This window comes from Scomber japonicus, chromosome 5 (genome assembly GCF_027409825.1).
Source record: "Scomber japonicus isolate fScoJap1 chromosome 5, fScoJap1.pri, whole genome shotgun sequence".
Lineage (NCBI taxonomy): Eukaryota > Metazoa > Chordata > Actinopteri > Scombriformes > Scombridae > Scomber > Scomber japonicus.
In genome coordinates, this window is record NC_070582.1 from 23897202 (window position 1) to 23919850 (window position 22649).

General features: G+C 38.7%; 3 protein-coding genes across 3 annotated transcripts; all 3 read right to left on the reverse strand.

The window, feature by feature from the left end:
* Positions 1–546: 546 nt before the first annotated feature.
* On the reverse strand, positions 547–14565 carry ptprja (protein tyrosine phosphatase receptor type Ja). The gene is made up of 27 exons (XM_053318885.1): positions 14414–14565; positions 13934–14194; positions 13412–13672; positions 12831–13103; positions 12397–12669; positions 11990–12253; positions 11046–11312; positions 10665–10919; positions 9415–9666; positions 8942–9202; positions 8591–8854; positions 7580–7846; positions 7195–7458; positions 6588–6863; positions 6313–6462; positions 5895–6096; positions 5479–5594; positions 5267–5354; positions 5136–5180; positions 4814–4901; positions 4306–4396; positions 3950–4026; positions 3593–3727; positions 3158–3274; positions 2504–2664; positions 2235–2370; positions 547–2131 (listed from the first exon to the last, which is right to left on the reverse strand). Exons 1-27 carry the CDS (start codon positions 14544–14546, stop codon positions 1973–1975), a joined length of 5136 nt encoding a protein of 1711 aa, XP_053174860.1. The 5' UTR covers positions 14547–14565; the 3' UTR covers positions 547–1972.
* LOC128359452 (receptor-type tyrosine-protein phosphatase eta-like) lies at positions 14562–16950 on the reverse strand (the record flags this gene model as incomplete). Its single annotated transcript, XM_053319946.1, has 4 exons — positions 16799–16950; positions 15905–16165; positions 15030–15290; positions 14562–14671 (listed from the first exon to the last, which is right to left on the reverse strand). Coding segments are annotated over exons 1-4 (741 nt in total), but the record flags the coding sequence as incomplete, so codon positions are not given.
* A 1594-nt stretch (positions 16951–18544) lies between these two features.
* On the reverse strand, positions 18545–22452 carry LOC128359455 (receptor-type tyrosine-protein phosphatase eta-like). The gene is made up of 5 exons (XM_053319947.1): positions 22329–22452; positions 21284–21544; positions 19789–20049; positions 18762–19006; positions 18545–18556 (listed from the first exon to the last, which is right to left on the reverse strand). Exons 1-5 carry the CDS (start codon positions 22450–22452, stop codon positions 18545–18547), a joined length of 903 nt encoding a protein of 300 aa, XP_053175922.1.
* Between the last annotated feature and the right edge of the window lie 197 nt (positions 22453–22649).

The following is a 22649-nucleotide window of genomic DNA, read 5'->3' on the forward strand; positions in this document are numbered from 1 at the left end:
AATGATTGCTCTTAAAATGTCTTCATATTGAAAAATCCCCAGGGCTGCTGGCTGTAAAATTAGAACTTTTTGAAGCTTCTCCACATTGTCCCTCTAAAAGCTTTTTCCACATAAAGTAAGAAAGAGAAAAAGCATTAGTTATTCATCCTTTGAGGGTGCACTTAGCTACCTGCAACCTCAAAGTTGCTCTGAATAATGCAGAGGTGTGCCAGCTCAGTCCTCCTCTGCAGCAGGCAGCATATTTGCATGTTATGCTCTATTTATTCTTTCTGGTTGACTAAAATAGTTTTGAAACACTTTGCAAAATGAATGTATCAACAGTTCAGTATCTACTGTGCATCACGTCACACAAAACGATATTAGCTTGTAAAATGTTATTGAATACAAAACTAGCATGTAACATCAGCTCAGAGCACTGCAAATCAATTATGAATGTGAACCAGTTACATTATGGTGGGGTAAAGAGCTGTCATTTCATTGAAGCTATTGGATTCAAGGAAAGGAAATACTGATGATCAAACCACACACTACATAGCCATAAACAAATGGGGGTGTAAATGTAATAACATATTTAATCCCATTTTGTTTGACAGTACACAAATAATAAATCCTTGCTCATTTTACATATTTTGCGTTGTACCAGCAAGCATCTCATAAAGCATTTCAAAAAACATCCTACACATCCTTTGTGACTATTTGCTGTTCTTGCTTTTCATCAAAAAACATAAGTGCTTTTAATTAATTCTTTAAGTACATTATGATACAGTAGAAACAAAACATAGATTTAAAATATCAACAGGCTAACCACACACATGAATGATTTTTTTCTGTATAAAACGTACCTGCCCCATGGAAAATGTTTGCCCTTAAGAAGCAAAAGAGAAAAAAAGAAGCTTGTGCTTCTCTGATTATTTTAACATCACAGCAAATGTCCATAGATAATATATGCAGCATGAAGTGACATAACTGTTCTGTTCATGAGGAATGTACAGTGCAGAGAAAAAGGGTATGAACATCAAAACAACGGATGTGATCTTTAAATTCTTCAGATGACACACTGGTGCGGTATAGTTTTTTTTCTTTACATTACCATACCGACCTGTTAAACATTCAGCTTTCATTGTTTAAGTTCCTGACTTTTGTTTAATGTGACCCAAATTTGTTTCCTTTAATCAAATTTGTTGTAAATAACAAAATGTTTCACAAAGCACTGGCCAAAACATTCCTGATACAAAAAAAAACAGACAAAAAGAGGACAGAGTAGAAACACAAATGCATCCAGTGCATTATTCACTACAGTGCATACACATAAAGAGATTCTACAACAAACAAAACTCCTTCACTAAAGGCATTGCACAGTTCAAATTAACTTAAGAGGTGCAAAGTTGTCAAAAAGTTATTTGTTGGATGTACAGTAAAATTTCATATGATAGATTGTGACACAACATGAATATAACAGTCATTTCTGGCCTCAGCTGTAAAAACTGAAATAGAGTGCCACCTACTGGTATTAAAGCACACATGTTTTGAAAAGGCACATTTATAAGGCAAATCCAAAGGTTTAATGAAGTTGTATATAATACCTATACAGCATCCAACATACCTGAGCAGTCATATACAGTAGTAAGCAAGCCACAAATTTAAAAAGTACAGCTAGTCAATACAAAAATATGCCAATATAACAAATAATCCAATTTCCTATTTGACAAAAGTTTACATGTAATCCAAATATTTTTGGTCACTGATCATTATATCCCCATATACAGTTCTCTCCATTATCTAGCATTCAACATTTTTAACAAATAAATACCAGGGGAAACAGTTTAAATGTAGGCAGCTAAAAGATCCTTAATAAGAGCGACACTGGTGGACTATAAAAAAATAAATACAGCTCAATATCTGCTAAAAGTATTCCCTTTACAAATCTGCTCAGTTTCTTGCTAAGAGTAAAGAAGAAAGTGATTTCCTGGGTCTATGCGTTGTGGTATCCATTTTTTTGGAAACCTTTTTTGGGTTCTACGTTCTCGTAAATGGAGAGTGCAGCAGTGTTTTGGTAGATTAGATCCACATTGGTTCCAGTTCTTGATCTGATGATGTCCATTGAACATTGGTTTAGGAAGACATACTGGTCCTGCAGAGACATTGAGTACAAAAGTTCACCAACTGCAGCTTAGTGATCATCGATATGTAAAACTTTTTCTGACCAAATCAATGTGTATGAGAACGTGTCTTACCTCTGTCTGCACCATGAGGGGCCGGTGCATGCGCAAATCATGGACGATGCCATACACGTCCACAATATTTTCCCTTTCAATCTGAAATATCAGACGGTCGATGGCTATGAAGGTACCTGTACGCCCCACACCAGCACTGAGTAAACACACAGAGGAGGGAGAAGAATAAGAAAGAATAACAGATAGTAGCAGTCTTTTTATTCAAATTTCATCATTTCTGAAAACAGTTATATAGCAAAAGTGGGTGTACGTGTGTGTTTATAGCAGACCTGCAGTGGACCACAGTAGGAGAGTGTCTGGAGTATTGGTCCATGTGCTCTCTGACCAAATGTCTGAAGCTGATGAGGAGCTCAGTGGTTTCAGGTACCCCGTGGTCTGGCCACGCTGTGAAGTGGAACTGGCGCACTGTGCGGGTTTCGGCTGTTTTCATCTGAAAGACACACATGCATATAAAATAGTTGTGATTGAGAAATAGATGCATATCACAACTCAAAAATGTTTGACTGAATTAATTACAGACAGCTGTGAATGTCTAGAGTAGAAGCACACCAAAACATACATTTTCATAATTACTGACAAGTTATATCACGCTTCCATGGAGCAGAGACCGTTTTAAAATTGTACTTTTTTGGGCGTAAGGATTATTGTGACTTTTTTTCAAACTCCCAACATTAATTCATCTCTATGAGAGCATCAGGCCACAGGTTAAGAGCGTATCTTTAGTGCTGTGTGATTACTGCACATTCATTCAATTATTGACAAGAGTTGAGTATTGTTAGTTCACTCATATAACTAATAGGGCTCTGGGACAAGTACTCAAAACTAAAGTTGTTAAATAATCACTAATGGGTAACAACCTTTACTGACATTGATTTTTATCCTGCTAATAATATTTTTTTCCCATGTTACATCTTTCCATTTACATTTTTGATGTCAAAGTCCCTGATGGTCCAGTCTTCAAGTGGTATTTCAGAGGTCGTTTTCACAGTGATGTTTTCAAAGTGCCTGCTGCCAGAATTCCAGTACTGCTCACATTTCACCTGGAATGGGAAGACAGTGGTTGAGTTGTAACAGACTGCAAGTATTCAGCATTCAGAATATAGAAATGATCTGTATTCAAGCTAGATTACATTTAGAAACCCCACTCTAAAAGTAGTAGTAAAAGTACTTTATGAATCATGTTCTTTTTTCATTGTACTGCATTAACAGCAGGGCCACACTCAGATGATCACCTGCAGACAATCACCTTAATATGCTCACTAGCATATTAATAGATGGATCACCCTCACATGCATAACTGAAAATCGGGTGTGTAGATGTGGTCACTGCTAGATGTGGTTTCTTGTGTTCCTACTTACTCTTCCCTGTTCATTGCAGCGTGTCAGCATGACCAGGGTCTGAACATTCTTCTCCCAGATCATCCTCCAGAAATCGCTGACTGTTGTGGGCAAAGGACCCTGAGCTGCAATGAACTCCTTCCTCGAGTTGTAACCCTGTCAAACAGAACACCAGCCCCCCAATCACAAACACCCATACTATTCAGATTTCCAGCAGATTCTCAAGTGTTTCAAACATCAATGTAGATGAAGGCAGAATAGTTTAAATTGCATGGCGTTAAGCAAAAGAATGAGCAGCTATATGGTACAGTAGGATGGTTACTGATACTGAAGCAATGACTGAGGCAGAGAGCTGATTCCAAGAGTGTCAGTACGCACCGGCATGTAGTTAGCATTGATGTAGTCATCATATGGACTCCCATGGATAATAGAGAGTTTCACCCTAGACGAGTCATCTAGGGGGTGAGAGCAAAGGATGAATGAAATGAAAAAATGTAATAGAAAGGACTGACAGTGTTATAGCAGAACAAATGCTCGTTTTTCTGCAAAAATTTAAGGAACTGAGATTAATTACTGCAGTCATATGTCTTTGTACTGTGTTACTGAAGTGCAAGACAACTTTGATATCATGTCTGAACAAAAGTGTGATAATGGCAATAGGTATGATGATAGTTTAAAGAGTAAAGAGTGTTATGGTTGGAAGCAGCAGAGGTGGATTGGTTGAAGTGACTCACAGGGAAGCACGTTGTTGTAGCGGTTCTTGGGCTTGTTCTCCAGAGTCAGAGCGCTTGTTTTTGACTGACCTGTACCAACAAGCTTCAGGTCCTTTGAAAGAAAGACAAAAATTGTGACTGTTGATTGGGTGGCTCGGAATATCACCAAAATCTAGTGCCTGTACAGTTCCAGAGAAGCAACTTAATAATAATAGTAGGGATGCACAATTGACAAAATTTCTGTTAGCAGTAACCAGAAGTTTTCATGGTCCTTTTTTTGGCCTTTACCTACAATAAATATATAGCCTGCTATACATAACTGTAATGCTGCTTCATTAGTACCCGTATCCTAAACTTCACATTATTTAGCTTTCATTACATTGCATAACAATTCTTTTGGTTCTACATCCCAATTAATTTCATGATATACACCATTTTAGGAATAATTGTGATATTGGTCCCAAGGTTTTAATTTTAAGCATTTATTCACTGATATGGATAAGCCTTGAATATTGAGCTTATGTTTCACCTCAAACTCTTCTGCAAAGCCACAGTTGGAGTCTGCTTTCTGCTTCTTGTAGTAAGCTTCGTAGTCCTCCACCCTCACTGCCACACTTCTGCTCACACCAGAAGACAAGAGAAATAAGTTCTGTTCTGGAAATCTTCGACTGTACCACTTGGTACAATTAGTCTGTTCCTGTCATAATGTAACTTTTGCTACAATTTAGAGGATTTATACTTACACTTTCGCTCTGGAAAAAAAAGAAAAGAAATGCAATATTGACAATTACTAGCAAAAATTATTTATCATTTACTTTAATTGTATAACATCATAAAAATATAAACCTTACCTCATAGAATGAATCTGGATATCAGACGAGTCTTTGTTGGATAACCTATAGTGCATAAACAGTGAGTTTATAGTTTAGTCCTCTTAACACCGACTTCATTTTTTTTTTCACCAGTGATGATGGTGACAAACCTTTTCCAGTAGATAATGAAGCCAATGAGGATGACGAAGAGAACGCAAAAAATTCCCAATGTTGTTCCGACAGCAAATCCAATGACGGCTAAAATGTCGACAAAGATTATGACAGATGATGACAGAGAAAGAGACAATGAACATTTCTTCACATTATAGGAAGTTCACAGCAAAAAAACAAAAAACAAACAAGCTGGGTCTGAATGTGGTACCTGGGTTCTGTGGGAGGACTACAGCAGAATATAAAGATGTTATTGAGAACAGTGACTTCTGAATGTTCACAAGGCCGTTGTCCAGAATCAGACTGGTGAACAACACAATGGCATATCTGTAGGATTTAAAATAAACATAGTCAGTTTAGAGATTTACAATGCTCTCTGTCTTTCTCTCTCTTAGCATATACAGTATTGTGCATTTCCACTCATATCTCAGAGCACCTCGTGCTGTAAATTTTACAAAAATAAGACAATACACCACATAGGAAGTAATGGTTGTCATTTTTTATAATAATGATTTCAGAGTGCAATATCCCATAAGGAAAGGTCATTTTATCAGTTTTTGACAAGTAGTTCCATTATTGAGAAGTAACTATATTATCTGCAGCTGAATATCTGGTTTCAATACTTACTGGTATGTTCCAGTGGCCTTGAGGATACCATTAGTGTAGGAGCCATATTCATCTTCACCTCCTATTTCTATGCTCAGATCATTTCCTCCACTGCGTGATTGGCTGTTGTCTGTCACTGTTGCCAGGTATACAAGAGTACTCTTTTCAGTCCACTGTTCGTACGTTTTCCCCAAGTAGATCGTCAGATTAGAACTGTTAGCTTCTGAAGGGACAGGAAATAGCAGATCACAGTCATAGGCTTTTGGTAGGAAAGTTATTTTTATTCATCATGTAAAATAAATAAATAAAACAGTAAGTAACACTTGGGATAATTAAACTGCTATCAGGCATTCAAGTCATGCTAAACAAAGGCTCCTAAACAAGGGATTACAACATAATCACAACAATCTGACATTAAGAGGGGAAAAAGGAAACTCACTAGGGAGATTGTTTGCCACCAGAACACCAACATGAGTGATTGGACCATGCGTGTTATTCAGGAGCGTGGAATTGATCTGAAGGGAGAACTTGTTGTACGTTTTCTTAGTCACTGTTACCAGTTTCTCATGCTTTTGTGCAATTGGTGGATCTACAAAAAATATGTGAAAGAAAAGATTAGATTTTGAGAAGTTCTTTCTCAAATAATGCTAAAATATAATAGTAATTAAAAGTTAAAAGCTGTAATTTTATTGTCAACAAAGAATAATGTCCTACTTGTGATGCCTGTCTTGCAGCTGAGAGACACCGGAGTGCTGGGTAGTCCACAGCTCAGCACTTTCAAACTCAGATTGTATATCGAGTAGTGTTTGAGCCCGGAGATAGTGTGACTACAGTTTGGATTACAGGTCCTTGTTAAGGTTTCCTCAGGGATGTAGTCTCCAGTGATCTTGAAGCCTGTGTAACTGCCTTCAGGATTTATCCAGGACAGGATGAGTTCTGCATTTATTTTGTTTGGAGCTTCATATGTGAACATTTTTGTTGGGCTTGCATCTGCAGCAGAAACAGATATTAAAGTCAATGAATATAACATTTTCTTTGGGTGGTTTAAAACTTATGATATAGCAAAATATCTCTACTATATAATTTATATGGAGTAGCCATCATTTACTATCATAATAATAACTATGATCATATTATTCCTTATTAAATAATATCTAAAAATCCAAAATTGAAAACTTTACTTATACCCTAGAATCACTCTTAAAATATGCTTGCTTTTCACATTTTTCATATTGTCACAGTTGAATGACAAATTTATTTGAAAACAAAATGGCTGCAATATGTCTATATGATATGAATCAAGCTGCTTTTATGATCATACTTGTGCAACTGGAAATTGAGGTTGAATCACTCTGTGTTCCATCTGAGGTCTCTGTGATGACGTTCACTGTGTAGCGGCTGCCAGGAACCAGGTCCTTGATACTATGTGGTTGTTGTTTAATTTTGTAGTAAATGATTGAACCATCTGATGTTTGCACGGTCAAATTGTAACTATAGCTGGTTTTGTGTTGTTTCGGTTCATCCCACTTGACTATAATGCTCTTCTCGCTTGTAGAAACCTCAAGCTTCGTCACACGGAATGGCTCTGATTGTTTTAAAGAGAATTGAGAAATGTAAAGGTTAATAGATACAGTAAAGGAGCAAGAGGAAATGGCTTGTGCCTACACATGGTTTGAAATAAAGAAATAAAAAAATAAAGTCCTTACTTGTGGTGGCCTGACTCTGAACCTTGTCACTCTTAAAATCCATCACCCCAACTGTTACCACAGAGATGTTGTACGAAGTCCCAGAATCCAAGAAAGCAAAAGTATAGCTGTTGTTTGTGGTAATGATATATCCACTTCCCAAGGGTGATATATTTTTCAGCTTGTAGTAAAATGATCCATTGGTCATCAGAGGAGCAGCCATCCATTTAATGGTAATGGAGTCGGTTGTCTTCATCATGATCTCAATTGGTCCAGGAGGGTTTGGAACTTAGGGGATGGGAGTACAGCATATCAACATCAAAACTCAACAAAACCATGCCTGGTTAAATGGTCTGTTGTTTATAAAACACAAATATTTGACATTACAGCAGGCCATGTTCCAAAGCTACTATATAATGTTTTAGTTACTCTAACTTCTACTAGTTTCCAGTCACTTCATCCCCTTAAAAAAATGCAACTTTCAGAAATTTGCTTAAGACAGGTAAAGCATTACAGTAAGTATGTAATTGCCTTTAGTTTTTATATATAATTAATATATAAATGATTGCCTGTTTATCCATTACATTTTCCTACACTGACTTATAATCAATAACAGGCAAATTAAGTGAAAAAAAGTTAGTTTTTTTTCTTGTATTAATGTCCTTCCACACATGTGTGCAGTCATACAGAGTGGACCTGTTTGGAGCCAGAGAAGTGCAATAATGATAGTGCACTCTTACATGCTTTCTTTGAGTGCCATCATGTCTTTGAAAGCACCATCAAAGTTTGAACATGCTCACAACTTCAGTACTATGTGATGACATGTGCAAGGCAAAAATATAATATAGGCATTATGTTTGACAAAATTCAAGATGTATAAACTGTGGTTTCCTGGAAAACACAGTAGATGATCCCAAACCATGTGTGTGGCAGTTTTGGAACTTGATACTGACTGTAAATTACTGAATATGACACAACACAACACAAAACCTTAAAAACAACAACAACATAAAACAAATTCATCATACTTACAGGTAGCATTAGTGACCTTTTCAGATGATACATTGAAGGGTCCACTATGTGAGATCACCCAGGCGGTATAGTTCGTTCCAGCTGACAGGCTCTCAAACAGCACAGACATATTGGTAGAGTTCATTTGCTGTTGCTGAAAACCTGAGGAAGTGCTAGCTAGATAAACCATATAATACTCCACGTTCCCAGGAGGATTTGTCCATGACACCAGGATTGAACTATTGTAGCCCTGGCTGGAGACAATGGGTTGCACTGCCTCAGGTCCTGTTAATGTGTGGAGGAGGAAAGATTATAGCTGGTCACCTTTACAGTTTGAAATAAATAAACAGAAATGGCAAGTTAGAGACTTACTGGTGTACTGAGAGATGCAGGACGCTTTCCCTTCTATGCCATCCTTGGCCTTGACAAAAACACAGAAGGTGCAGGCGGTGCCAGGGGTGAGCTCTGAGATCTCTGTGCCTTCTTCTGCCAGGGTTTTGCTTTTGTTGCCACATACAGTTGTCTTAACCTGATATGTATAGTCAACCTTGTACTCTAGCGGTTTCATCCAAACCAGACGTATAGCAGTTGTGTTCAAAGTTTCAGCCTGCAAATCCGTAACATTATATGGCCCTACAAAACAAAGTAGAAAGTGTTTTTTATGAATCAACATTAAGCTCAAGGATTTCTTTCATATATATCAAATAAGTAGCACTTCCCCAAGTACAAATGCTACAGAGACAGCTAAAACTTAAAGGAATAATGAATATTTAATTGTTATTTACTTTGCATGTTATGGTTAATTTGGGATTAATATTGTTTCTTGCCACATGTATTATACATACGCGTGAAGTAGGATACTGTCACAGGATCTGCTTGGGTGCCATCTACTGTTTGTGTAGTGACAATGAAGCTGTAGTTGCTCCCAGAGAGAAGTCCAGTGAATGTGAATGTTGTAGTTGGGATTTGAGAAAGAGATCCATTTGTGATCTGCACCAGGTATGAGTAGTCAGATTTTTTCTCCAGCTGCTCCCACACCAAAGTCACTGCATTTGTGGTGATTTCTGTCTGTCTCAGCATAGTTACAGGATACGGTCCTGAGAAAATGAGACAGAAACATGATGTGACATGAATTTTGAAGGGTGTGTTTTCTTGTATCACATCTGGGATAGAAAAATAAAATAAAAAAAATAAAAAAAATAAATTGTGTTTGTGCTTCCCTGTGAACAAGAGGAAAACCTCAAAACCTTCGCCTTTGATAAATAATAATAAAAAATCAAATATAGCAGAAGAGTTTACTACCAAAAGTTGTATACTCCAGAAATATAAGAAGTTTTCAAGTATTTGAAACTAAATTGTGGGACTTTGGAGTAAATTAAACAAGATTTACAAATAATACTTACAAATGCAAAATAAATAGGACTAAATGAAATGATGAAAGTGACACATTTTGATAGCTTGTATATTAAGTTGAATAAATTCATTGCATTATGGAAGAAGAATGTGGAAGTCAGGAGATCAAAGCAATAACTAGTTGGGAGAACTGCCAACAAGCTTCCTTAAAAATGTAGCTACTTGGCTGCAGACTTGCTGCAAATAAGAAACAGCTCCCACATCTCAGGCATTTTTCTAATGGCTTTAAAAACTGCAGCTATTAACCCACCACTAAAAATGAGTAGCCTGGATGCCTCTGTAGTTAGTAACTACAGACCCATATCAAATCTACCCTTCATAGATAAAATAATCAAAAAACCATAGAACGTTTTAACCTCAAACCGAATCTTCAGCACTGAAACTGTTCTGACAAAATTTCATTCCTCCTGTTACGTTGGCACTGTTGACCATTTAATACTACTAGACAGACTGGAAAACAGAGTTAAATAGAGACATAGAATAAATTGTGTCCATGCTTACCCATGAACAGGAGGATTGATTACAGTGATCATACTGTATGAGCCCCTATAATTATTTCAAAAAGACTCTGGACCTATTCTTAAATAAAAGGGCTGATAAAAAAAAGGAAAAATAAAGACTAAAAAAACTATAGGTGATTGTTTCCACAGTAATACCCCTGGTGTGTGTTAATTATACTCACTGGTGTAGTTTTCTGCTGTCACAGCTGTGCTTTCATAATTCTGCACACCTACAGTAACAACAGAGATACGGTAGGGGGTTCCAGATTGGAGCTTGGATAGCAGGAACCAGTTGTTTTGGATTATAAAAGAGCCGTTGACAGTGGATACACTGAAGTTGTACTGAGAGTGGTCCATGTCCTCTGGAAAGGCCCAGGTGAAGTTGATGGACTTCACAGTCTGCGACTCCACCATGATGAGGCCAGGAGGGTTGGGAACTGAATGGGAGAAAGAACACTATTTCATTTGTGCTAAGTTACAATCTACAATACTACTGCACTACAGGCATTTTCAAAATAACCTCTGGTAAAAATAGAAAATAATGTATCATAGTGGGGACTCACAAGTTGCGTTGCATTTTTCACTTGCATTATTACTTTCAGAAGGTCTACTTTTGGTGATCACCACCACGCAGTAAAGCACTCCTGGTTTCAGGCCATGAAACACTGTGTTTGTAGTAGTGTTGCTCAGATCCGTGTTGTTTTTCTCTAACTGTGAGTCTCTGTAGAGCAGGACAGTGTAGGAATCCACCAGCCCTGATGCAAGCTTCCAACTCACTGACATGTTAGTTGTGCTTCCGATAGTAACAATGTCAGAAACTACTTCAGGCTCTGGAGGAAAAAAAATATTTAAATTGAATGTAAATTACATTTAGAAACTCACTTTTAGGTCTGCTTGAGCTAATGAAAACACACACATTAAGTTAACTTGAACACATACACAAGGCTGGGTAGACACTGAATAATTATAGTGTAACACAATCAAAATGTAAGGGCCAATCTGACCAAAATTACATTTGAGATGTAAAATCCTGAATTACAATTTCTGAACCTGTAGTTGTGCCACTTTTATTATTTGTGCAGTATCTTTATACCTCAAATTTGACAAGTTATTCTTAAAGGGCCACTCTTCACAATGGGAATCCAATACATTTTAGGTTTAATCTTGACTTGGTTATGAGACTTACTTTTTTTTGCAGAAAGCTTTTATAAATGAAAATACTGGAAGAGTGGACATTTAACAGGCAGGGGAGGTCTAATGAAAGGCACTGTTGCATTATGGATATTGTGGAGATTTTGGGGAGATTGACCCATATCGGAGCCTAAAAGCCATTACATTTCTGCCTCTGCTACGTTGATGGAGTAATCAGAGTAATCAGAATACAGTATTATAATCCTTAGTTTAGTATTACTCACCACAACTCTGATTAGGTAAATTAATCTTTTTAGCCAGCAACAATGCGTTATATATTTAAATAAAAAACGTGTTAGAAACTTTGAAGGCATACTTGTGTAGGTTGATATGCTTTCCACAGTGGACTTGACTCCCTCTACAACTGTGAACACCTCAAAACTGTATGGTGTTCCAGGGTTCAGATTGAAGAAGGTATAATTTTCCATCTTCACTGAATTATTCTGAACCACCTCGGTGCCGAGGAGCGCTTTCACCAGGTAAGAGTAGGAAGGCTTATGATCACTTTGTCTGAGCCACGTCAGCTGGATGGCAGTTGGTTTTGTATCTGTCACTGTGAGGTTGGTCACTGCTTTGGGCACTGCAGCACATAGAACAGAGGCTTATGTAAAATACCACAATGAAAAAGTCTATTTTGCTTTTTTTTTGTATCTTATGTATGTAGATACTGCTGAACTCATTAAAGTTTCAGCAGTTTGACAGCATTTCAATGTAAGGCCTTACTTGTGTAACTGAAGGTCTGTTCTGCTGTGGATGTAATTCCTTCTGCTGCCATTGTTGTGACACTGATAGTGTATCTAGTTCCTGGCTCCAGATCAGGTACATCAGTGCTTGTATTATTAATGCTGTTTTGTTTGTTAACAAGTGTTCCTGTAACACTGTAGGTTTGAACAATGTATCGGTAGTACAGCTGGGCTTCCGATGGTAATGACCATTTCACTTTTATTGAGGTGGTGGAATTAGGGCTGGCTACAAGATTCAACACAGGGTTGGGCACTAAAAAAACAAGAAGCAAGGACAATTTTAATTGCAAAGAAAAGTAAGAAGAAATTTCTATATAAATAACACATTTATTAAAAAATGTATTAGAATATAGAACAAATATTATAAACAGTGCAAAATGAATGTAATCCCCCCAGGAATAGAGAAACACTTACGAGTGTACACAGAGTCACTGACAGCCGAACTCATAAAATTTTGAGGCCCAACTGTTTTCACAGTTATATGGTATTCAGTTCCAGAGGACAACAGGGACAGTGTTTGGTTATTGACTGTGCTGCTTTCATTTTGTGATTTACCACCCTTGGGCTGGTAGGTGATATGGTAGCTGATGTCTGGAGCACCCTCCATCAGGGTGGGAGTCGCCCATTGCAGATAGAGCGAAGTGTTTGTCACCTGACTGATAGTGATGGAACCAGGAGGCTTGGGAACTAAAAGGTATGAATAACAGTTTCAATAATGACTGATTTCAGGTACACAAACACACACAGACACACTTTTTGTTCATATTTTTCTATTATTGATTTGCTACTGATTATTATTTGAGAACCTCTTGTACTGATATATATGGAAATATAGGTATTATTATGTCCGTGAGAAAATTCTCAGAAAAGATTTTTTTCTATGATTCTGTTATTCAGATCTGATTTAATGGTTTAAACCCACTTCATTAGACTACATGCAATTACTGTAAAATATCTGAAAATGACAAAACCCAACAGCACAATGTTGAACGTACCTGTGGCAAATGAATACTGGTCAGACGTATTGCTGAACTTTCCAGCTACAGCCGTCACTGTGATGTCAAAGACTCGCCCAGGATGTAAACTGGTAAAGTGGGCTGTGGTGATTGTTGTTGTATTGCTATATGAAAATTGCAGATTCCCATTTGAGATGTTCACTATGTAGTGATCCACCCTCCCTTCAGGTAAGGTCCATCTTATGGTCATATTATTAGTTCCTTGCGCTGTGACGGTGATATTTTCAGGATTCACAGGCCCTACAGATTACAAAAAAACTGAATACACATTCACAATAGGCCACATCTTGAAATGACATATATGAAATATGGTAAAAAATAACTGTGGCATAACAGCAAAGGAATATAATGAATGAATATAGTACTATCTTTCTAAACATATATATTTTTAACTTTTACAGTTTAATTAATTTTAGCTTCTATTTTTTGTTTTGCTTGCTTTATATGTTAAAACTTTTGCTTCTACAAATATGTCCTTTCCCTCAATAAATATGGACCTACTCGTGACAGTTGGTGTTGTGGTTCCTTCTCCCATGTTTGAGGAATCTCCAGCAACTGCAGCCACAGTAACATTGTACTTGGTTCCAGGGATTAAACCATTGATCATAAAGTTGGTTTCACTGGTGATGCCTTTCTCTTCCACGGAATTATTGCTCCACAGAATTATGTATGAGGTTGTGTTGCCCTCCGGTTCAGTCCAGGTCAGAGACACAGATGATGTTGTGACCACAGTCTCAGTGAGATTATTCACCACAGCAGGTTCTGGGAAGATGAGAGGAATAAGTACAAAACAACATGTTGTTTACATCTGTTGAAGAATACATTGACTGACATACATTTATGTCAATCAGTGTATTGTGGAGAGATAAAGGAATAGAACATTTTGAATTTTCTGATACCATGTGCAAATAGGAAACCTAACTCTTGTCACAATTGTTCATGTTTAAATTGAAAATGTTAAACACAGAATGTATGGCTTACTTGTGAATGAGGAGAATGTGTAGGGGTCTCCTTCTGTTTTTCCATCACTGGCGATGGCAACAATTGTGATTGTGTAGTTTGTACCAGGGCTCAAGTTAGATAACTCAGCATCAGTTTTGACTGTGTTTGTCATCTCTGGTTTTCCACCGTTGTGCCACTGTACCCTGTACTGTAAGATTTCACCAGCAGCTACCTTCCATTTCAGTGAGATAGCGATTGTGTTTGTGGACGCAGCAACTCCCAAAATTATACCCGGTTCTAAAGGAAAAGAGAGGAGAGGAGGGGGGGTGACGGAAGAGGAGAGGAGAGGAGAGGAGAGGAGAGGAGAGGAGAGGAGGAGAGAGGAGAGGAGATGATCCAAAACATCAAAATAAGCGATGGAGGTAACAAAAACATCAACACGCGATCAAAATGTAAGAAAAGCAAAACAACAAAGTACAACATTTAGTATCAGCACCATCATCAACTAAAATGATGCATTGCTAGTATTTTGGAGCAAGAACCTAGATCCTGGTCATACTGCTCGGAAAAGAGAGTTGAAATCAATGCATTTCCTCTTCTGCTCAGCAGACTATTACTACCTGACAGTATGGACAACATTTAAATGCTTACTTACTTGTGTACCGAGATACAGTAGCTCTCTGTCCTTCAGTGTGACCATCACCTGCCACTGCAGTAACAGTTATTGTATAATTGACACCCGCAGCCAGGTTAGAAATAGTCTTGGATGTTACATTGACACTGCAGCTATCACTTATATTTCCACCTGTCCATTGTACTTTATAGGTGGAGCTGTTTCCCTCTGGTTTGGTCCAGCTCAGAGACATAGAGGATGTTGTGAATGCAGTGATAGTGAGATTCCTGACTATATCAGGCTCTGTGAGTAACAAACAGGTACCATCATTGGAAAACAACAGTAAAAAAGGTTAACTGTTAAAGGCTATCATACATGTATGTAGTTGTTTTGTTTATGGATCATATTAAAATGTTTTCATTGAATTAAGGTCACAGTAGTTACAGTAGCAAAGTTATGAAGATGACTCATCCATTCATCGAGCATGCTTGCATTATATGATCCATTTTCAGTTGGTGGTATGACTACACTTCTTTGGGTGAGAGGTGACCAAACCACCTCATGTCACTTCTGTCTTTCCTGGATCACCAAGCTTTTCACACTATGATAGAATGTGCCACCCAGTGACGAAAAACTCATTTCAACAGCTGTTTCCATGACCTCATTCTTTCAGTCAGTCACTGGACCAATATTAACCAAAAAAAGAAAATGTAGATTCTGATGTCTGATGTCCAAACTAGCATGCAACAGCAACCTTGTGTGTTATACCAAATTCAAACCACTCCAGTGCACACTAATAACAGATGCCATCTTATTGTCCTAAAACCATAAGTTCCCCAGGCTTTACCTTACTCTAACCAGGTGTCCTCAGACTACCACTACCTGACAGTATGAAACAACATTTAAATTATACTTACTTGTGTACTGAGATACAATAGTACTCTGTCCTTCAATGTGACCATCATCTGCCACTGCAGTAACAGTTATTGTATATTGGACACCAGCAGTCAGGTTAGTAATGATCTTAGATGTTTGGGTCACATTTTCAAGTACATTGATTTCTCCACCTGTCCACTGTACTCTATAGAATGAGCTATTTCCTTCAGGTTCAGCCCAGATCAGAGACACAGAGGATGTTGTGATTTCACTTACAGTGAGATTCCTGACTACATCAGGCTCTGTGAGTGACAGACAGGTGGACGCAGAGAAATAATGTCAGTAAAACATACAATTACTACATACGGAAACACCATTGTTGAAAATTGTGCATTAGACTGGTAATAGGAGTGGAACTACTATGTTGCATCTATAAGGGCAACATATAATATTAAATGCAGATAGTGATGCACTGCACATCTTACTTGTATACTGTGAAACTGTCTTTGCCTGTCCTACTGTTTCATTATCTCCAGCCACTGCAATGATGGTAAAAGTGTACTGCACTCCAGCAGTCAGTGAAGTGACATTTATTTCTGTTTCATTGACACTAAGACCCCAGTTGTCTGTCCCATCAGTCCTCTGTACTCTATAGAAGGGGCTGTTTCCTTCAGGTTTAGTCCAGGTCAGATACACAGAGGATGTTGTGAATTCACTGACACTGAGACTTGTGACTACATCAGGCTCTGAGAGTGACAGAGAGGTAGACGCAAGGGAGAAAAGATGACAGTAAAACATGATTCACTGAAGACAAAGTGCAGGAGTAACATCATCAGAAAACCACAGTAAAAAAGGTTAACTGAAGGAGGTATTAAACTGACTATAAGGGCAACATATAATATTAAATGCAGATAGTGATGCACTGCACATCTTACTTGTATACTGTGAAACTGTCTTTGCCTCTCCTACTGTTTCATTATCTCCAGCCACTGCAATGATGGTAAAAGTGTACTGCACTCCAGCAGTCAGTGAGGTGACATTCATTTTTGTTTCATTGACAGTAACACCCCAGTTGTTTGTCCCAGCAGTCCACTGTACTCTATAGAAGGGGCTGTTTCTTTCAGGTTTAGTCCAGGTCAGAGACACAGAGGATGTTGTGATTTCACTGACACTGAGACTTTTGACTACATCAGGCTCTGTGAGTGACAGAGAGGTGGACGCAAGGAGGAATAGATGACAGTAAAACATACAATTGACATAACACTAAATAGGCAAACAATATTGTTTACAATTGTATGTTAGGTTATCTGCGGAATAACTACTAAGTTGCATCTATCAAGGCAACATATAATATTAAATGCAGATAGTGATGCACTGCACATCTTACTTGTATACTGTGAAACTGTCTTTGGCTCTCCTACTGTTTCATTATCTCCAGCCACTGCAATGATGGTAAAAGTGTACTGCACTCCAGCAGTCAGTGAGGTGACATTCATTTCTGTTTCACTGACAGTAACACCCCAGTTGTTTGTCCCAGCAGTCCACTGTACTCTATAGTAGGTGCTGTTTCCTTCAGGTTTAGTCCATGTCAGAGACACAGAGGATGTTGTGATTTCACTTATAGTGAGATTCCTGACTACATCAGGCTCTGTGAGTGACAGACAGGTGGACGCAAGGGACAAAAGATGACAGTAAAACATACAGTTACTACATACGGAAACAACATTGTTGAAAATTGTGCATTAGACTGGTAATAGGAGTGGAACTACTATGTTGCATCTATAAGGGCAACATATACTGTACTATTAAATGTAGATAGTGATGCACTGCACATCTTACTTGTATACTGTGAAACTGTCTCTGTGTCTCCTACTGTTTCATTATCTCCAGCCACTGCAGTGATGGTAAAAGTGTACTGCACTCCAGCATTCAGTGAGGTGACATTCATTTTTGTTTCATTGACAGTAACACCCCAGTTGTTTGTCCCAGCAGTCCACTGTACTCTATAGTAGGTGCTGTTTCCTTCAGGTTTAGTCCAGGTCAGAGACACAGAGGATGTTGTGATTTCACTGACACTGAGACTTTTGACTACTTCAGGTTCTGTGAGGAAAGAGGAGTCACATGAGGAAATTAATAGTTTGAAAAATAAATACATTGTAATTGTTGCACCAGTGACACTATCAAGCGGCCTCCATGTAGCTGAATATTTATCTAGAATCCTTGTAGTCTGGGATCCACCTTGATCTGGACCAAAACAAATCCAGACCATTGCTTCACAGGTGAGCTCTCGTTTATTAATATGTAAAACAAGCTCAACGCTACATCTGCTGGCCAAACCAGCAGGCAACACAATCAGCAGCTGTCTCACCCTCAACAGCTGTCCTCAGCAGAATATCACTACCAGAAAGGACCACATTTAAGTCCTTACTTACTTGTGTACGGAGATACAATAGTACTCTGTCCTTCAATGTGACCATCATCTGCCACTGCAGTAACAGTTATTGTATATTGGACACCAGCAGTCAGATTAGTAATGATCGTAGATGTTTTGCTCATATTCGCAAGTACATTGATTTCTCCACCTGTCCACTGTACTCTATAGAATGAGCTATTTCCTTCAGGTTCAGCCCAGATCAGAGACACAGAGGATGTTGTGATTTCACTTACAGTGAGATTCCTCACTACATCAGGCTCTGAGAGTGACAGAGAGGTAGACGCAAGGGAGAAAAAATGACAGTGAAACATGATTCACTGAAGACAAAGTGCAGGAGTAACATCATCAGAAAACCACAGTAAAAAAGGTTAACTGAAGGAGGTATTAAACTGACTATAAGGGCAACATATAATATTAAATGCAGATAGTGATGCACTGCACATCTTACTTGTATACTGTGAAACTGTCTCTGTGTCTCCTACTGTTTCATTATCTCCAGCCACTGCAGTGATGTTAAAAGTGTACTGCACTCCAGCAGTTAGTGAGGTGACATTTATTTCTGTTTCACTGACAGTAACACCCCAGTTGTCTGTCCCAGCAGTCCACTGTACTCTATAGTAGGTGCTGTTTCCTTCAGGTTTAGTCCATGTCAGAGACACAGAGGATGTTGTGATTTCACTGACACTGAGACTTTTGACTACTTCAGGTTCTGTGAGGAAAGAGGAGTCACATGAGAAAATTAATAGTTTGAAAAATAAATACATTGTAATTGTTGCACCAGTGACACTAGCAAGCGGCCTCCATGTAGCTGAATATTTATCTAGAATCCTTGTAGTCTGGGATCCACCTTGATCTGGACCAAAACAAATCCAGACCATTGCTTCACAGGTGAGCTCTCGTTTATTAATATGTAAAACAAGCTCAACGCTACATCTGCTGGCCAAACCAGCAGGCAACACAATCAGCAGCTGTCTCACCCTCAACAGCTGTCCTCAGCAGAATATCACTACCAGAAAGGACCATATTTAAGTCCTTACTTACTTGTGTACGGAGATACAATAGTACTCTGTCCTTCAATGTGACCATCATCTGCCACTGCAGTAACAGTTATTGTATATTGGACACCAGCAGTCAGATTAGTAATGATCGTAGATGTTTTGCTCATATTCGCAAGTAAATTGATTTCTCCACCTGTCCACTGTACTCTATAGAATGAACTATTTCCTTCAGGTTCAGCCCAGATCAGAGACACAGAGGATGTTGTGATTTCACTTACAGTGAGATTCCTCACTACATCAGGCTCTGAGAGTGACAGAGAGGTAGACGCAAGGGAGAAAAGATGACAGTGAAACATGATTCACTGAAGACAAAGTGCAGGAGTAACATCATCAGAAAACCACAGTAAAAAAGGTTAACTGAAGGAGGTATTAAACTGACTATAATGGCAACATATAATATTAAATGCAGATAGTGATGCACTGCACATCTTACTTGTATACTTTGAAACTGTCTTTGCCTCTCCTACTGTTTCATTATCTCCAGCCACTGCAATGATGGTAAAAGTGTACTGCACTCCAGCAGTCAGTGAGGTGACATTCATTTTTGTTTCATTGACAGTAACACCCCAGTTGTCTGTCCCAGCAGTCCACTGTACTCTATAGAAGGGGCTGTTTCCTTCAGGTTTAGTCCAGGTCAGAGACACAGAGGATGTTGTGATTTCACTGACACTGAGATTTCTGACTACATCAGGCTCTGTGAGTGACAGAGAGGTGGACGCAAGGAGGAATAGATGACAGTAAAACATACAATTGACATAACACTAAATAGGGAAACAATATTGTTGACAATTGTATGTTAGGTTATCTGCAGAATAACTACTAAGTTGCATCTATCAAGGCAACATATAATATTAAATGCAGATAGTGATGCACTGCACATCTTACTTGTATACTGTGAAACTGGCTCTGTGTCTCCTACTGTTTCATTATCTCCAGCCACTGCAGTGATGTTAAAAGTGTACTGCACTCCAGCAGTTAGTGAGGTGACATTTATTTCTGTTTCACTGACAGTAACACCCCAGTTGTCTGTCCCAGCAGTCCACTGTACTCTATAGTAGGTGCTGTTTCCTTCAGGTTTAGTCCATGTCAGAGACACAGAGGATGTTGTGATTTCACTGACACTGAGACTTTTGACTACATCAGGCTCTGTGAGGAAAGAGGAGTCACATGAGAAAATTAATAGTTTGAAAAATAAATACATTGTAATTGTTGCACCAGTGACACTAGCAAGCGGCCTCCATGTAGCTGAATATTTATCTAGAATCCTTGTAGTCTGGGATCCACCTTGATCTGGACCAAAACAAATCCAGACCATTGCTTCACAGGTGAGCTCTCGTTTATTAATATGTAAAACAAGCTCAATGCTACATCTGCTGGCCAAACCAGCAGGCAACACAATCAGCAGCTGTCTCACCCTCAACAGCTGTCCTCAGCAGAATATCACTACCAGAAAGGACCATATTTAAGTCCTTACTTACTTGTGTACGGAGATACAATAGTACTCTGTCCTTCAATGTGACCATCATCTGCCACTGCAGTAACAGTTATTGTATATTGGACACCAGCAGTCAGATTAGTAATGATCGTAGATGTTTTGCTCATATTCGCAAGTAAATTGATTTCTCCACCTGTCCACTGTACTCTATAGAATGAGCTATTTCCTTCAGGTTCAGCCCAGATCAGAGACACAGAGGATGTTGTGATTTCACTTACAGTGAGATTCCTGACTACATCAGGCTCTGAGAGTGACAGAGAGGTAGACGCAAGGGAGAAAAGATGACAGTGAAACATGATTCACCGAAGACAAAGTGCAGGAGTAACATCATCAGAAAACCACAGTAAAAAAGGTTAACTGAAGGAGGTATTAAACTGACTATAAGGGCAACATATAATATAAAATGCAGATAGTGATGCACTGCACATCTTACTTGTATACTGTGAAACTGTCTTTGCCTCTCCTACTGTTTCATTATCTCCAGCCACTGCAATGATGGTAAAAGTGTACTGCACTCCAGCAGTCAGTGAGGTGACATTCATTTTTGTTTCATTGACAGTAACACCCCAGTTGTCTGTCCCAGCAGTCCACTGTACTCTATAGAAGGGGCTGTTTCCTTCAGGTTTAGTCCAGGTCAGAGACACAGAGGATGTTGTGATTTCACTGACACTGAGATTTCTGACTACATCAGGCTCTGTGAGTGACAGAGAGGTGGACGCAAGGAGGAATAGATGACAGTAAAACATACAATTGACATAACACTAAATAGGGAAACAATATTGTTGACAATTGTATGTTAGGTTATCTGCAGAATAACTACTAAGTTGCATCTATCAAGGCAACATATAATATTAAATGCAGATAGTGATGCACTGCACATCTTACTTGTATACTGTGAAACTGTCTCTGTGTCTCCTACTGTTTCATTATCTCCAGCCACTGCAGTGATGTTAAAAGTGTACTGCACTCCAGCAGTCAGTGAGGTGACATTTATTTCTGTTTCATTGACAGTAACACCCCAGTTGTCTGTCCCAGCAGTCCACTGTACTCTATAGAAGGGGCTGTTTCCTTCAGGTTTAGTCCAGGTCAGAGACACAGAGGATGTTGTGATTTCACTGACACTGAGACTTTTGACTACTTCAGGTTCTGTGAGGAAAGAGGAGTCACATGAGGAAATTAATAGTTTGAAAAATAAATACATTGTAATTGTTGCACCAGTGACACTAGCAAGCGGCCTCCATGTAGCTGAATATTTATCTAGAATCCTTGTAGTCTGGGATCCACCTTGATCTGGACCAAAACAAATCCAGACCATTGCTTCACAGGTGAGCTCTCGTTTATTAATATGTAAAACAAGCTCAACGCTACATCTGCTGGCCAAACCAGCAGGCAACACAATCAGCAGCTGTCTCACCCTCAACAGCTGTCCTCAGCAGAATATCACTACCAGAAAGGACCACATTTAAGTCCTTACTTACTTGTGTACGGAGATACAATAGTACTCTGTCCTTCAATGTGACCATCATCTGCCACTGCAGTAACAGTTATTGTATATTGGACACCAGCAGTCAGATTAGTAATGATCGTAGATGTTTTGCTCATATTCGCAAGTAAATTGATTTCTCCACCTGTCCACTGTACTCTATAGAATGAGCTATTTCCTTCAGGTTCAGCCCAGATCAGAGACACAGAGGATGTTGTGATTTCACTTACAGTGAGATTCCTGACTACATCAGGCTCTGAGAGTAACAGAGAGGTAGACGCAAGGGAGAAAAGATGACAGTGAAACATGATTCACT

What these genes read in the sequence shown, in the direction of transcription:
- ptprja (XM_053318885.1), bottom strand. Translation starts at nt 14,546, where the DNA reads ATGACAAACACAGTCAAAACTGATGCTGAGTTATCTAACTTGAGCCCT. An exon ending in AAGCATATCAACCTACACAA is followed by an intron (nt 11,313 to 11,989) that starts GTATGCCTTCAA and finishes TTTTTCCTCCAG; the next exon opens with AGCCTGAAGTAGTTTCTGAC. An exon ending in GACAGCAGAAAACTACACCA is followed by an intron (nt 9,667 to 10,664) that starts GTGAGTATAATT and finishes TCATTTTCTCAG; the next exon opens with GACCGTATCCTGTAACTATG.
- LOC128359455 (XM_053319947.1), bottom strand. Translation starts at nt 22,452, where the DNA reads ATGAGCAAAACATCTACGATCATTACTAATCTGACTGCTGGTGTCCAA. An exon ending in TATTGTATCTCCGTACACAA is followed by an intron (nt 21,545 to 22,328) that starts GTAAGTAAGGAC and finishes TGTCACTCACAG; the next exon opens with AGCCTGATGTAGTCAGAAAT. An exon ending in GACAGTTTCACAGTATACAA is followed by an intron (nt 20,050 to 21,283) that starts GTAAGATGTGCA and finishes TGTCACTCACAG; the next exon opens with AGCCTGATGTAGTCAGAAAT.